Source organism: Scyliorhinus torazame, chromosome 15, assembly GCF_047496885.1.
Source record: "Scyliorhinus torazame isolate Kashiwa2021f chromosome 15, sScyTor2.1, whole genome shotgun sequence".
Lineage (NCBI taxonomy): Eukaryota > Metazoa > Chordata > Chondrichthyes > Carcharhiniformes > Scyliorhinidae > Scyliorhinus > Scyliorhinus torazame.
The window spans coordinates 184,751,977-184,768,868 of record NC_092721.1 but is presented as its reverse complement, the minus strand read 5'-3'; the positions used below and the strand labels follow the sequence as shown (position 1 = coordinate 184,768,868).

The 16,892-nt window shown below is 47.4% G+C and overlaps 1 protein-coding gene across 2 annotated transcripts in view; it reads left to right on the top strand.

Moving 5' to 3' along the window:
• The window catches only part of cyfip1 (cytoplasmic FMR1 interacting protein 1), a 275,966-nt gene that overhangs the window by 156,243 nt on the left and 102,831 nt on the right, over nucleotides 1-16,892 (top strand). For both annotated transcript variants that reach the window (XM_072477252.1, XM_072477253.1), the window contains exon 22: nucleotides 11,703-11,902. In XM_072477252.1, the coding sequence (XP_072333353.1) occupies nucleotides 11,703-11,902 (200 nt within the window). The remainder of the gene's footprint in view (nucleotides 1-11,702; nucleotides 11,903-16,892) is intronic.

The window sequence follows — 16,892 nt, the reverse complement described above, 5'->3', positions numbered from 1 at the left end:
TCCATCGGGGTTTCCTCCACCTCCAACAACTCCTGGTAGATATCTGACACCTTCCCCTCCCCCACCCAGGTACTGGAAACTACTCTATCCTCAATCCCCCGTGGCTGCAGCAGCGGAAAGGCCAACACCTGTTTCCTCAGGAAGTCTCGCACTTGCAAATATTCCATTCCCTGGCGGCATTTTAAATTTATCCTCCAAAGCCTTCAAGCTGGGAAAGCTCCCATCTATAAACAGATCCGCCATCCTTCTAATTCCTGCCCTCCACCTTCTTATACCTCCTCTATTGCCCCCGGATCCTCCGTGCCGCCACTACCACCGGACTTGTGGAGTATCGGGCCGGCGAGAACGGCAGAGGTGCCGTTACCAATGCTCCCAGACTGGTGCCTTTACATGACGCCGCCTCCAACCGCTCCCATGCCGACCCCTCCCTCATTACCCACTTCCTAATCATAGCTATATTAGCCACCCAGTAGAGTTGCAGAAGTTCGGCAGCGCCAACCCACCCTCCCCCCGACTATGCTCCAACAACATTTTCTTCATCCGCGGGGTTTAATTCGCCCACACAAAGCCCGAAATGATCTTGTTCACCCTCTTGAAAAAGGCCTTAGGGCTGAAGATGGGGAGGCACTGAAAGACGAACAGAAATCTGGGGAATACCGTCATTTTCACAGCCTGTACCCTTCCCGCCAGTGACAACGGGAGCATGTACCATCTCTTAAAGTCCCCTTCCATTTGCTCTACCAACCGGGATAGATTAAGCTTATGCAGTGCCTCCCATTTCTGAGCCACCTGGATTCCCAGATAGCGAAAGCTCTTCCCTACCATTCTAAGCGGCAGCTCTCCCAGTCTCTCCTCCTGCCCTCTAGCCTGAATCACAAACATCTCGCTCTTCCCCATGTTCAATTTATACCCCGAAAAACTGCCAAATTCCCCCAAGATCTGCATAACCTCCCCATCCCCTCCAATGGGTCCGAAATCTACAAAAGCAAATTGTCCGCGTAGAGCGATCCCGGTCAATAAAGCCCTCACCAAACCCAAATCTTCCCAGCGCCTCCCACAGGTACTCCCACTCCACCCAATCAAAAGCCTTCTCCGCATCCATCGCTACCACCACCTCCGCCTCTCCTCTTTCTGAGGGCATCATAATAACATTTAAAAGCCTCCGAACGTTGGCCTTGAGTTGCCTGCCCTTAACGAATCCCATCTGGTCTTCCCCATCACCCCTGGAACGCAGTCTTATATCCTTGTGGCCAATATCTTAGCCAACAACTTGGCATCCACATTCAAAAGCGAGATCGGCCTATATGACCCACACTGCTCAGGATCCTTCTCCCGTTTAAGAATAAGTGAAATCGAGGCCTGCGACATTGTCGGGAGGTGGGGGAGGATTCCCTTCTCTCTAGCCTCGTTAAATGTCCTCACCAGCAGTGGGCTCAATATCTCTGAGAACTTCTTATAAAATTCCACCGGGTAGCCGTCCGGCCCCTGAGCTTTGTCCGATTGCATGCCCTCCAGCCCCTTGATAATTTCCTCAATCTCAATTGGGGCTCCCAGCCCCTCCACCAGGCCCTCCACCCTCGGAAACCTCAACTGATCCAGAAATTGCCTCATCCCCTCCACTCCAGCCGGGGGTTCCGACTCATAATTTACTGTAAAATTCTTTAAAAACTTCGTTCACCCCCCCCAAGTCCAAGACCATGTTTTCCATCCCTATTCCTCACTCTACCAATCCCCCTGGCTGCCCCTCTCTTCCTAAGCTGTTGCGCCAACATCCTACTCGCCTTTTCCCCGTAGAAATAAATCGCCCCATTTACCTTCCTCAACTGTTCCACTGCTTTCCCTGTGATCAACAACTCAAACTCCGCCTGTAACTTCCGCCGCTCCCTCAGGAGCCCTGCTTCCAGGGCTTCCGCGTATCTCCTGTCCACCAGGAGTATCTCCTCCACTAATATCTCCCTCTCCACCTGTTCCCCCTTTTCCCTGTGGGACTGAATCAAAATTAGTTCCCCTCTAATAATTGCCTTCAGAGCTTCCCAAACCATCGCTGCAGATATCTCTCCCATGTCATTTGTTTTCAGGTAGTTCTGGATAGACATAGTCACCCGGTCTCCATAACGGACTCTCTCCTCACTCACCCGCAAATCCACCCAATGCGGGGCATGATCCGACACTGCAATTGCCGAGTATTCCGTCCCTGCCACCTTTGGTATTAGCGCCCTGCTCAGAACAAAAAAGTCACTACGAGAGTAAACCTTATGGACGTGAGAAAAAAAAGAAAACTCCTTCGCCCTCGGCCGTGTAAACCTCCATGGGTCTATACCCCCCATCTGTGCCATAAAGCCCTTCAATTCCTTTGCCACAGCCGGCGTCCTCCCTGACCTGGATCTTGACCGGTCCAATTCCGGATCAATGACCGTGTTAAGGTCCCCCTCATGTTCAGGTTATGTGACTCTAAGTCCGGGATCTTACCTAGCACACACCTCATAAATTCCACGTCGTCCCAGTTCGGAGCATATATGTTCACAAGCACCACTTGTACACCCTCCAACCTTCCACTCACCATTATGTATCTACCCCTCTTATCTGACACGATTCTCCCAGCCTCAAATGCCACTCGCTTACTAATCAAAATTGCTATCCCTCCTGGTCTTTGAGTCCAGCCCTGAGGGGAACACCTGGCTAACCCATCCCTTCCTCAATCTCGTCTGATCTATGACCTTTAGATGTGTCTCTTGTAGCATTGCCACGTCTGCCTTCAGCTCCCTTAGATGCGCGAGCACGCCACCCCTCTTGACTGGCCCATTCAATCCTCTCATGTTCCAAGTAATCAGCCTGGACGGGGGGGCTTCCACGCCCCCCCCCCCGCCGACTAGCCATCACCCTTTTTAGGCCAGCCCCGAGCCCGAGTACCCCCATGAGAGCAGGCGTTCCCAACTCTCATTTATTCCCAGATAATAGTTCCTTCCCTGTCAGCAAAGCAGCCTCCCTCCCCCCCCGACTAGCCATCACCCTTTTTAGGCCAGCCCCGAGCCCGAGTACCCCCATGAGAGCAGGCGTTCCCGACCTCTCATTTATTCCCAGATAATAGTTCCTCCCCTGTCAGCAAAGCAGCCCCCCCCCCCCAACAGCACCAGAAACCTCATCCCCCAGGTCAAGTACCAGCTTAACACTTGCTCACCCCGCACTGCGCTTCCGAGAGTCAGCTGAACCATGCTGACCCCAATAACCCCCCCCCCCCCGGCCTCTGGCACCAAACAGTGTGCCTCCCTATTGTTCGAACCTCTTCCCCTCCCCCACATGAATAAATCTTTTAACAGCATCACATTCCCCAGTAAGTAAACAGCAGCAACAAAAAAGAAGAAATTAACATAAACCAGTGATGAGACAATCACTTAAAACAAAACCCAGACTCCCGAAGAATAGCTCTAACTTCAAGACCCCCCCCCCCCCCCCCCCCCCGCATCAAATCCCTGCAAGACAAAGCACCCTCCAACCATCACCACAGCCCATTATTTCACCCAGAACGACATAAAATCTTTTTTTTTCAAACTACAGTATTATGAACCACCGCTACAAAACTTCCCCACAGCTTAAATGTCCTTTAAATCGTCTCCAGCTTCTTTTCTTTAATGACTGTCCATACATCATCCGGCGTCTCAAATAAAGTCCCGTTCCTCGTGCGTAACCACAGCGCGCTGGGTACAGCATCCTGAACTTCACCTCCTTCTTCAAGAGGGTCGCCTTTGCCCGATTGAACCCAGCCCGTCTCTTGGCCAACTCCGCTCCCAGGTCCTGATAAATACGCAACTCGTAGTTCTCCCACTTGCTGTTCCGTTCTTTCTTGGCCACAGCAAGACGTGTTCCTTATCCGTAAAACGATGAAAACGTACCACCATGGCTCTTGGCGGGTCATTCGCCCTGGGCTTCCTCGTGAGGGCTCTGTGCGCTCTATCCTCCAGGGGCCGAGGGAACTCCCCAGCCCCCATCAACTTCTCCAGCATGTCCGACACATATGCCCTCGCACCCAATCCCTCACTGCCTTGAGGGAGGCCAACAATTCTGAGGTTCTGCCTTCTGGACCTATTCTCCAGGTCCTCCAGCTTCTCCTACATCCTCGTCTGGTGGTCGTTCAACACCTCCACCTTGTTCTCCAGCACGGTTATATAGTCCTCCTGGTCGGATAACTTTTGTTCGATCTGTATCGCTTTCCCCTGGGTCTCCTGATTCAAGACTACTTCATCAATCGAAGCCTTGATCGGGTCCAGCGTATCCTTTTTCAGCTTGGCGCAGCAATCCTCAAAAAACTTCACCAGCTGCTCCATCGACCACTGTGCCATCTCTCCTCGGCCCTTGCCCTCCGCCATGCTGTCCCGCAATACCAGCTCCACTTGCTTCTCACTACCAAAACTGAGTCATTTCACACGGCCACTTCTGATCCAATTCTCCATACACCAGAGTGGGAATCCTCCTTACTGTTGCACAGTTCACCGATTTATCCCATAAAATCCGAGAAAAGTCTGAGGAAAATGGTCCGAAAGTCCATTACAGGCGGGAGCTGTCGAATGTGCGACTTACTCCTCCATGGCCGCCACCGGAAGTCTTTTTGGTCAGTTCTTGCGCAAAGGATGGTAAAAACTTAATTCTTCCACTATCACCATGTGCTTTGGAAAATTGTATTAACACTAAATTACATTCCAAAGACTTTGTAAAAAGAAGTATGTTTTAGGACAATGTAGTATCCCATATTACAGGGTCAGCATGGCGCAATTAAATAGTTGGATACATGTTTGTACCCATTTCCTATCTCCTTGCACAACCTTCCTTAAATAGTTGAATACACAGGATTTTGCGCCCACGTTTACCATGTGTGCAAACGGCGACGTGGGTACAAAATCGTGAGAGAGTTGGAAAATGAGAATCTCGCCAGTGACATCTCGTTTTCTGATTTCTCTCGTCCTTGCTGGTGACATAATGAGGTTCCCTCCCAGAAAGGCCAGAAACCTCATTTCAATAAATTATAATATAATTAAAGCACTTCACCACCATATGTTCCCCCCACAATAGAAATTCCCATCCGGCAAGGTTTACAACTGCTTTTGGAAAACATAAACCAGGTGATGGGAACCCATAGACCCCAGGCGGAGAGGGGCATGCCCAGACAGTGCTCTGGCATTGCCCCTACCCTGGCACTGCCGGGTCAGCCCCTCTGCAGAGCTTCATGGGGGGGCAGGGGGTTTAAAATCGCAAATTGGAGCACTCTTTCAAAATGCCGTCCGAACAGGCCTCACCCCATCACCATGACAGCATATGCCACACCTCCAGATTTTTCCTGCAGATTGCCCGATTATCTGGAGAGCGAACCCGGCTGTGCAGCTGGAAAGCTGCACATCACTTTTCTTGCATCAACCAGCACTCTGTGCACAGAGTGAAGAATTCCACTCATTATCTTGTTCCTGTTCCTCTGGGGTTGGAGGAGGTGGGTTGATCAGCCCTGAATGGGCACTAGGAACTTTACCACTGGGATGAAAACTTTCAAAGATTTCTCTTCAAGCCGTGAAATTAATTTCAAAATAGCAATTAGGCATCCTTGGCAAAGCTCACACATTGTCAGTCTTGGCGTTTAGGCAAGATCAGGATGCAGAAGAGGAAACGCAACAGTGTTGATATACAAAGTTAAAAGGGCGGCATGGTGGCACAGTGGTTAGCATTGCTGCCTCAGGGCGTCGAGGACCCGAGTTCAATCCCGGCCCCGGGTCACTGTCCATGTGGAATTTGCACATTCTGCCCGTGTCTGCGTGGGTCTCATCCTCACAGCACAAAGATGTACAGGGTAGGTGGATTGGTCATACTAAAATTGCCCCTTAATTCGGAAAAGAAAAATGAATTGGATACTTTCAATTTAAGAAAAATAGTTAGGAAGTTAAAGCCATCTTACTAGCTTTGTGATTAACTGGGAAAAAGACATTTTGACCTGTTTATATTTGTACAAAGAAAATATCGCAGTGTATGCAGATTTATGGAAAATTTTAAAAACCTCTGTTCATTCTAATTTCATGACCTTTAATGTTATGCTCTGCTTTCATAAAATGCATTGTTTGCAGTCAGAACATTTTCTCATGCTAAGTTGCCTTGAAAAACGAAATGACTTTCCATTATGTAATGGATTGTTTTTCTTTTAACGCTAATTCAGTGCTCATATTCCGAGTTTAAAACTTCATAGCACGGGAGTATCAGGTCAACACACGAGGTGCAGAGCTCTCTGCTGGCCTTGTACTGATAGAGGGTCTCTATCCCAAGCATCGACCTGAATCGTTCCCATCCTCCGAAGCACTGTTATTCCACCCCAACATTGTGGACTTTAGCTGTCAGAGGGAAAATGGGGATTCTGGTCCAAAATTGTGATAGCCAGAGTAAAAAGGTGAGTTGCTGTTCATCAGGTTCATGTTGAACTTCATTCGAACAGTCTCGGAACAGTGCAGAAGACCAAAGTCAGCGATCTGAGTAGACCAACGAATTGCAGAATGATGGTTCATTGAACAATTTTGAAGTATTTTTCTGTCATGTGTCAGGCTATTCCCCTTTTACTTAACTATCCACATAAAAATTTGGCAATCTTGCGGGTGTTGCTAAAATATGTATAATATGAAAATATTATAAGAGCCCTATTTATTTCCTTAACTGTTCCAGGAACAGTTTCAAAGAAGGTCTTACCCAATGGCACCTCTTTTCAGGAAGTGCAAATCAGGCACTTAATTGGGCAGTGGTGGGCCATCCCTAGGGCCAAGGACTCTGTAGCAGAAGTCCCACCCATCTGGAGCTTTTTAAAAATCTTTCATGGTACGTGGGTGTCACTGGCAAGGAATGAAAAAAAATGAAATGAAAATCGCTTATTGTCACAAGTCGGCTTCAAATGAAGTTACTGTGAAAAGCCCCTAGTTGCCACATTCCGGCGCCTGTTCGGGGAGGCTGGTACGGGAATTGAACAGTGCTGCTGGCCTGCCTTGGTCTGCTTTCAAAGCCAGTGATTTAGCCTTGTGCTTAAACCAGCCCCGAGGTCAACCAAGGTCAAAGTTTGTTGTTCATCCCCAAGTGCAGTGATAGTGAGTTGCATTCTTGAACCACTGCAGTTTACCTAGTGCTGCCAAGAAGCGAATTTCAGGATTTTGACCCAGTGACAGTGATGGAACCGTGATTATATTTCCAACCCAGGATGGTGTGTGACCTGGAGGGAAACCTGCAGATGGCGGTGTTTCTATGCATCTGCTGCTTTTGTCCTTCTCGGTGATAGAGATAGCAGGTTTCGAAGGTGCTGTCAAAGGATTCTTGATGAGTTGCTGCAGTGCAACTTATTTAAGGTACACACTGCTGCCAATCTGCACCGATGGTGAACTCTTTAGGTTGGTGAATGGGGTGCCAATCAAGCGTGCTGCTTGCCTTGGCTGGTGTCGAGCTCCTTAAATGTTATTGAAGCTACAATGATCCAAGCAAGTGGAGAGTATTGCATTGCACTTCTGACTTGCGCCTTCTAGATGGCTTTGAGGGCACAGGAGTTGAATTACTCGCCATAGAATTCCCAGCTTCTGACCTGTTTAGCCACAGTATTTATATTGGATTGGATTTGTTTATTGTCACGTGTACCGAGGTACAGTGAAAAGTATTTTTCTGCGAGCAGCTCAACCATTAAATACATGAAAAGGAAATAAAAGAAAATACATATGACTGGGTCAAGTTCAGTTTCTGGTCAGTGATAATCCCAGGTTAGTGATATTTGAGACCCAGTGATGGTAAAGCCATTGAATGACAAGGAGAGATGGCTAGACTCTTCTTTGCTGAGGATGATCATTGCCTGGCATTTGTGTGGTGCGAATGTAACTTGCCACTCATCAGCTAAGCCTGAGCATTATCCGGATCTTCCTGCATATGGACATGGATTACCTCAGTCACAAATGGTACTGAGTATTTTGCAATCATCAATGAGCATTCCCATTTCTGACTTTATGATGGAAGGAAGGTAATTGATGAAGCAGCTGAAGATGGTTAGGCATGGACACGACCCTGAGGAACTCCTACGGTGATGTCCTGGAACTGAGATGATTGAACCTCCAATATCACAACCATCTTTCTTTGTGCTAGATAAGATTCCAACCAGTGGATTTTTCCCCCTGATTCCCATTGACTCCAGTTTTGTTGGAGCTTCTTGATGCCACACTCTGTTGAATGCTGCCTTGATGTCAAGGGCAGTCATTCTTGCATCACTGTTTGAGTTTAACTCATTTGTCCATATGTGGACCCAGGCTGTAATGAGGTCAGAAAATGAGCCACCCTAGCTATCTCAAATTGGAAGTAGGACCTACTCTGAACACCAGTGAACAGGTTATTGCAATGCACGTGCTTCTTGATAGCACCGTTGACGATACCTTCCATCACTTTGCAGATGAAATTTATCTGTCCTGCCTTTTATGGACAGGACATACCTGGGCATGTTTCCTCACTGCTGGGTAGATACCAGTTTTGTAGCTGTGTTCAAACTGCTTAACTACGGGCACAGCTAGTTTTGCAGCTCAAGTCTTCAGTACTATCACTGGGATCTTATCAGGGCCCATAACCCGATAAGATTTGTTTTTCAGGCTTCCTGCATGGGGAGTCCCTCACCTGCAGCTGGGTGAATGGAATAAGACCCTTGGGTGGGCCCGTAGGTGCCCACTTAAGAGCCTCAATTAGTGATGGCGTGGGAAGCTCGCTCGCGGGCCTTGCCACTTTCCACCCTCCGATTTGATTAAATGCCCCCACATCTGTCCCAGCCACCAAACTTACCCCATGTGTATTTTATTTGGCCTAGAATATGTACCTTCCTTGTCAATGTAATTTCAAATTCTCAAACAAAAATGACTGGGTTTGGAATTTATGCACATTCCTATTTTGTAGCATATCTGTCATTTCTTAATCCCTTAAAAGGACCCACTTGCTGTTGAAAGCTATCTACTTATTATGTAGATTTCTGTTTGATCTCACTTGGGTATTACCCAAGCAATCTATTTCCGATTATCAAAGTATCCTTTTTCAAAAAATATTTTTTATTCGGGTTTTAACATTTTACAACCACTGTAGTTCTAATTATTATACATAGGGTACATCACTTTGACCCGCGGAACCTGTTATACAAGGCTCAAAAGCTGAGTCCCCCCCACACACACACACACACACACACACACACACACACACACACACAAAAACAGGTCTTGGGACAAGTTTGGGAACAGCCTCCACGTTTTGTGGAAGCTTCCTCTGATGACATACTTTATTTTCTCTAGCCTGAGAAATTCTGCCAAGTTCGACAGCCAGTCTGCAGCCTTGGATGATGCTGCCAATCGCCAGCCGAGCAGGAGTCTCCGGCAAGCGATCAGGGTGGCAAAGGCCAGGGCATCTGCCCCGCTTTCCATGAAGAGCCCTGGTACCCCGAAAACCAGCGGGCACAACTCCACCCTCATCCCCACAACCCTTGACCTGGCCTCGAAGAAGGACGCCCAGTTCCCAACAAGTCTGAGGCAGGCCCTGAACATGTGCGTGGTGTTGCCCGTGCCTCCCTGGCACCGTTCACACTTGTCATTTACCTCCAGGAAGAACCCGCTCAGTCTCGTCCTGGTTAGGTATGCCCTGTGCACCACCTTTACCTGTGCTAGGCTCAGCCCTGCGCATATGGAGGTATACTTTGCCCTAGCAGTGCTTCGATCCAGAGTCCTCCCCCTATCTCCTTGCATGGTCCTTCCTCCCACATCCTCCTTGTAGTGTCCAGGGGTGAGTGTACCTCTTCCAGCATTTGTCCGCACTGTTCCCCTCCCCTAGTTCATCCGCAGTCAGTAGCCTTTCCATTAGTGTAAGTCCTGGTATCGTGTGGGGGGGGGGGGAAATGTCATTTTCTTGTGGAGAAAGTTTTGGACTTATTTCTATCTGAGTTTGTTCCTTTTCGGAAGCTGGAACTTGTCCGTAAGCTCCCCCAGGGGCACTACTCTGTCCGCTGATGTACTTGTCTCGATCCAACAATGTCCCCATGCCCTGTCGCCACCTTTTGCAGGAGGCATCCATTGTCGCGGGGGTGAACTTGTTGTTTTTGCAAATGGGGGCTGTGGTAGACATCTCGGTCTGACCGAAGTGATATCACATTTGGCTCCACTTTCGGTGTGTGGTAACTACCACTGGGTTTTTGAGTATTTGGTTGGAGCGGACGTGAGTGCAGTTGTGCCAGTGCTCGGAGAGAAGTCCCTCCATTCTCACCCATTTTGTTCTCTGTTCCTTGACCATCCCCGTACCCTTTCTGCGGTGGCCGCCCAGTGGTAGAACTGAAGGTTCGGGAAGGCCTAGCCCCCCCCCCCCCCATTTCTACTACTTTGTAGGTCCTTCTTCCCGATCCTCGGGTTCAAATTATCCTTTATAATAGGACAGAAAGCAGAGCATAGTGGTAAACAATTGTTTTTCATACTGGAGGGAACTGTCCCCTATTGTTTGGCATTGGCACCACTGTTCGTTTGATTATGATGTGGAGATGCCGGCGTTGGACTGGGGTGAGCACAGTACGAAGTCTTACAACACCAGGTTAAAGTCCAACAGGTTTGTTTCGATGTCACTAGCTTTCGGAGCGCTGCTCCTTCCTCAGGTGAATGAAGAGGTCTGTTCCAGAAACACATATATAGACAAATTCAAAGATGCCAAACAATGCTTGGAATGCGAGCATTAGCAGGTGATTAAATCTTTACAGATCCAGAGATGGGGTAACCCCAGGTTAAAGAGGTGTGAATTGTACCAAGCCAGGACAGTTGGTAGGATTTCGCAGGCCAGATGGTGGGGGATGAATGTAATGAATGTAACGTTTGATTATACTTCAGGAGGATTGGTACTGGCATGGTTGAAATTGACAGACGCGACATTTGAAATTTAACACTGAAGTGTAAACTGATGCATTTTGATAGGAAGAATGAAGAGAGCAGTATAATCTAAAATGTTCAATTTTGATGAAGAATTGGGGAGCGGTGGGCTGCAAGATTAATGCATATTCACAAATCTTTGACGGTAGCAGGGTAAGTTTATAAGATGGTTGAAGTTTGCAGATAGTACAAAACATACTTTATGAGGGCTGGTTTAGCTCAGTTGGCTGGACAGCAGGTTCACGATGCAGAGTGAGGCCAACAGTCAATCCCTGTACCAGCTGAGGTTAATCATGAAAGCCCACCTTCTCTACCTTGCTCCTTGCCTGAGGTGTGGTGATCCTCAGGTTAAATCACCACTAGTCAGCTCTCCCTCCTCAAAGGGGAAAGCAGCCCATGGTCTTCTGGGGCTGGCGACTTTACCTTAGACTTCAAATAATTGGCGAAAGAGCTAGAAGGGAAATGAAGTGGAACTTTTTTATCCACAGTTGTTGAGATCGGAAGCAAACTACCCCAAAGGGTGGTAGAAGCAGATTCCATTGGGACTTTCCAAAGGCAATTGGACATGTACTTGAAGAGGACTTAGTTTACAGAAGACAAGCTGAGGTGTGGGACTAAATTAGATCATATTTTCAAACAGCAAGCCATGTACTGAATAGTCTTCTGTGCTGTAAGTTCTATAACTCAGTACAAACAATCAACCATTGGGAAAGCTGACTGTTCAAGCGTTGCATGTTGTAATATTGAGGGTTAACTTTTTCTGTTGTGATTTTGGTTCTTTAGGAACTTGAAGGTTTAGTAGAAGTCAACCGTATGAATCACAAGCTGCTCAGTAAATACTTAACCCTGGACAGTTTTGATGCCATGTTCAGGGAAGCCAATCACAATGTATCTGCACCATATGGAAGAATAACTCTCCATGTATTCTGGGAGCTGAATTATGATTTCCTTCCGAACTACTGCTACAATGGTTCCACACACAGGTTTGATTAATTTTTAATAGCATTTTTTTTTAAACCTTATTCCATCTCATAACTGGTTCTTTGTAACTTGAAGTTCTATAATTAACTTATTCACAGTCATCTGCTAGTTAAAACTTATTTATTTGAATAACGGGCAAGATTTAATACATATTATTTTAGTTTTAACTTGCGCAAGTAATGAGTTAATGAGGACATGCTTGGAGCACAGTGATTAATTGTATTTCACCAGAGGTTGCCCTGCCATCTCATTGTACAAGCAACTCGTAAACCTTTATCTTTGTGATTACCTTCTAAGGACCTCGCAGTATTCAATAATGATAATCACATTTTGCATTTATATAATGCCTTTAATGTTAAACACCCCAAGGTGCTTAATTCAGTGTTCTTCAAACTTTTTTTCCGGGAACCCATTTTTACCAACCGGCCAACCTTCGGGACCCAACCCGGCCGACCTTTGTGACCCACCATTTTCGCTTGCCTTGTTTGCTGCTGACAGAAATGGAGGAAATGGTTTTGGGTCTCATTGGCCCTCGTACACGCTCCTCCAATGGAACCTGTTGGATGAAGGTGAAGCCTTCCGGTGTCGGAAAGTATAGAGTCTCCATCTGTCCTAAGTTCTGCATTTTTTTCCTGTAAAATTTTATCAAATAAACCCCCCCCCCAAACTTGTTAAAAATAATAAAAATAAAATGAATAAAATAAATGAAAAAAGAATTAAATGAATAAAACCCCCCCCGAACTCGTAAAACAAAAAGCTGCGACCGCTAAAAAAACAAAAGCGGCCGCACTGCGCATGCGTGCCCGATCATCGACTATGCACATGCGCGCCGATGATCAGGCACGCATGCGCATTGCGGCCGCATTTTGTTTACATGTTCGCGGCCATTTTGAAGGCCGCTTGCAGCCGGCGTTATTAAAAGCCGGCTGCTGCGGCTGATTCGCGCAATCGGGAGCGCCGCGATGGACGGCTCCGCGACCCTCCCGACACCCGCCCGTGACCCACTCCGCGGGTCGCGCCCCCAAGTTTGAAGAACACTGGCTTAATCAGATGAAAATTGACTCCGTGCAGAAAAATAAGATTTTTGTATGTTTACTAAAAGCTTGATCAAAAAGGTTGATTTTAGGATCTTGGAGGAGTGATGGGAATGTTTACAGAGAACAAAGAGAACAAAGAAAATTACAGCCCAGGAACAGACCCTTCAGCCCTCCCAGCCTGCGCCGATCCAGATCCTTTATCTAAACCTGTCACCTATTTTCCAAGGATCTACTTCCCTCTGTTCCCCGCCGTTCATATATCTGTCTAGATGCATCTTAAATGCTAACGTGCCCGCCTCTACCACCTCCGCTGGCAAAGCTATCCAGACACCCACCACCCTCTGCGTAAAAAAACTTTCCACGCTTATCTCCCTTAAACTTTCCCCCTCTCACCTTGAAATCATGACCCCTTGTAATTGATACCCCCACTCTTGGAAAAAGCTTGTTGCTATCCACCCTGTCCATACCTCTCATAATTTTGTAGACCTCAATCAGGTCCCCCCCCCCCCCCCCCCAACCTCCGTCTTCCAACGAAAACAATCCTAATCTACTCAACCTTTCTTCATAGCTAGCACCCTCCATACCAGGCAACATCCTGGTGAACCTCCTCTGCACCCTCTCTAAAGCATCCACATCCTTCTGGTAATGTGGCGACCAGAACTGCATGCAGTATTCCAAATGTGGCCTAACCAAAGTCCTATACAACTGTAACCTGACCTGCCGACTCTGGTACTCAATACCCCGTCCGATGAAGGCAAGCATGCTGTATGCCGCCTTGACCACTATATCGACCTGCGTTGCCACCTTCAGGGTACAATGGACCTGAACTCCCAGATCTCTGTGTACATCAATTTTCCCCAGGACTCTTCCATTGACCGTTGGAGAGAATTCCAGAGCGTCAAGCCTAGACAGCTGATGGCATGGATGCCAATGGTGGGACAAAATGAATGGGGTTACCCGCAGGTCCAGATTTGGAGGAATGAGGTGTTCTTCGAGGGTTGTAGGGCTGAAGGAGGTTGTAAAGATGCAGAATGATGAGTCTAAGAACGGATTAAACAATTGGATGCCAATTTTGAAACAGGAGTTGGTGGACAGAAGTTGACAGATATCAGTGAGCACAGAAGTGATTGATAACAGGGACTAGATGTGGGTTAGGGCATGGGCAGCAGAAAAATTTAATTTGACTGATTGTGTTTATACCAGATCTACATCAGAATGAACCAGAAATAATCTCACTGCCCTACTCTTTCTCATTTCCTTGAAATTCCTGTGGGTTATGTTCATCTACTCTTGTTTTAAAAGATGAAATGATCCTCTCTCTGCTTTTTGCTCGCGCCCTTGGCTCAAGAGGGGATGGTGTGTGGGAGGGACTGAGTGGTCGGGAGAGGGAAGGGAAGGAAGAGGGATGTGGCAAACCGGAGGGAACAGGGGGCTGAGAAGAAGGTAAAAAGCCCAGAAATGTACATATTTCTTCAAATGCAATTGGGAACTCCCAAGTTATGTTGTTTGTGTGGAATTTGTACATTCTTTCCCCAAATAGAAACTCAAACGGACTTTCAGTCACAATAAATTTTGCAATTTTTCATGATGAAAATGAGGACGTTCTTCACATAGTGTAGATTTTGTTACCACAAACAGGACAGATGGGCCTGTCAAAATTCCACCCATTAGTGCAGAAAATCGGCATCCATTTATTCTGCACTGACATTATCTTGCTTTGCTGGGGGAAGGAATTATTTCAAATTTTTGAGAAAGTTGAGAGTAGCTACCATCTGTTTGAAGGTTTCTTTCAGTTCAGTTAATAGCAATGCTGTCATGTTAGCTTAATTTTATTTTGGAATTATTCTTGTTGGCAGCGGCACTCTGAGCTGCTAGTTCTTGGATTTAAAAATAATTTTACTTGGCTTTTGTGATCATAAACGGTGTATTTTTATTCAGTCACTGGATTGTTTATGAATGTGGGAAGGTCATTGGAGCAGCTTGTTCATTTTGTTGTTTTCCTAGGCTGTCCCTTGGAGTAGAGGATGATTTGTGTCCTCACTAAAAATGAGTTCTCGGGTGACTGAGGAATCCAATGCCTGACCTGCAGTCTCTGTCCTAGGTGGAACAGTCAGTGATTGGAGGAGCGGGTGGGTTGGGGGCCCACGCACCCAATCACTGTCCATAGAGATGCTACAGTGCAGAAGGACTGCAGACTTGGCTCATCAAGTCTGCACCAACCCTCTTAGGTTTTGCTTCAGCTTGCTCTGTGATGAAACTCGAGGCGTTCAGCTCCTCTTTGGGTGGATTTGGGCCAAGAATTCCCAGGTGTTGGTGGGAATGTTGCACTTTTTCAAGGAGGCGTTGAGGGTATCCTTAAAGGTATTCTTTTTTTACATGTACCCAGACAAGTTTGAATTGTGAGGAGGCCCACCTGTGTTTATTTTATCCTATTAAAAGTTTTTAAAAAGCCAGTGCCAAGAGAGGGCAAAGGACACAGTGCTTCAAAACCTCTTCCCTTTAACTCTTTGACCAGCCATAGCAAACTGTCTATTTGTCAAGTTATGACACTCTTGAACTCCGGTGGCGGCTATGAAGGAGTAAGTCGCACATTTGGTGGCTCCCACTCGGGTCGGACATTTGGACCTTTCCCCCCGATTTTCTACCGGACTTGAACTGTAAAACTGAAGACAGAGGCAATTGTGTACTGAATTCCCACATTGGTGCATGGAGAGAAGGACTAGAAGTGCTCAAAAAGGCAGAACCAGAAAGACAGCGAAGGCTTGGGCTGAAGCATGGCGGAGGATCGGACTTCCGGTTTGTCGACCCAGCGGTCAACGGAGCAGCTGATGCAAGTTATTCAGAAAGGCTTTGCTAAGCAGAAATGGGACTGCTTGGACCCGATTTATTAAAAAAAGTTGATTGAGCGGCTGGAGCTTAGATTGAACGCCCAAGACCAGGCGATCCAGAAGGTGCTGGCTGAGCAGGAGGAACATCAAACTGCGGTGGAGTCGGAGGTGGGGATGCTGAGACACCAGCAGAAGAAGCTCCTGGAGAAGGTGGAGGACCTAGAGAATAGGTCCCGCCGGCAGAACCTGAGAATCGTTGGGCTCCTAAGGAGCGGATGTTGGGGCATACATCGCAGATATGTTTGAGAAGCTGCTGGGGGATCGGGCATTCTCCCGACCCTTGGAGGTGGACAGGGCTCACAGAGCATTCGCAAGGAAGCCGCGAACAGGTGGCCCCCGAGGGCAATGGTGGTGAGATTCCACAGGTACTTGGATAAGGAGCGCATTCTACAGTGGGCCAAGCAGACACGGAGCTGTAAGTGGGACAATAGTATCCTGCGGGTCTACCAAGACCGGAGTGTGGAGGTGGCCAAGAGAAGAGCAGGCTTCAACCAGATTAGGTCGATCCTTTTTAAGAAAAAGGTGAAGTTCGGACTGTTGTATCCGGCCCGTCTCTGGGTCGCCTAAGAGGAACAGCACTTTTATTTTGAGTCGCATGAGGACGCACTGGACCTCGTGAAAAGGAAAGGACTGGTGGTGGACTGAGAACTTTTTAACTTTGCTGCGGTGTTCGTGCTTTTTTTTTCTTCTTGTTTCTCTGTTCTTTTAAAAAAAATATGTTTCTCGTTTTTCATTTTGTGGAAGCTGTTTGATTTGGGACCAGTGGCAGAGCTGAGTGAGTTAAGGTTTTCATTTGCACTGTTGGGGGATGGAGGCGTGCTTGTTTAGATTTTGGTGTTTTTCTATCGGGCAATTGTGTGGGGATTGTTTGATGTTGGAGTATGTTTGTATGAGCGGTGGGGAGGGAACAATAGGTGGGAGACTATCCGGCGCTAGGGATGGGGGCTGCCCAGCTAGCTGTGCGGGCTAGTTCACGGAAGCGCAGTGGAGGGTGTGCATATGCTCGGTTTATATCAAAGGGGTTGGGTTACAGAGTGTTGTTACTGGGGGGGGGGGGGGGAATTGTT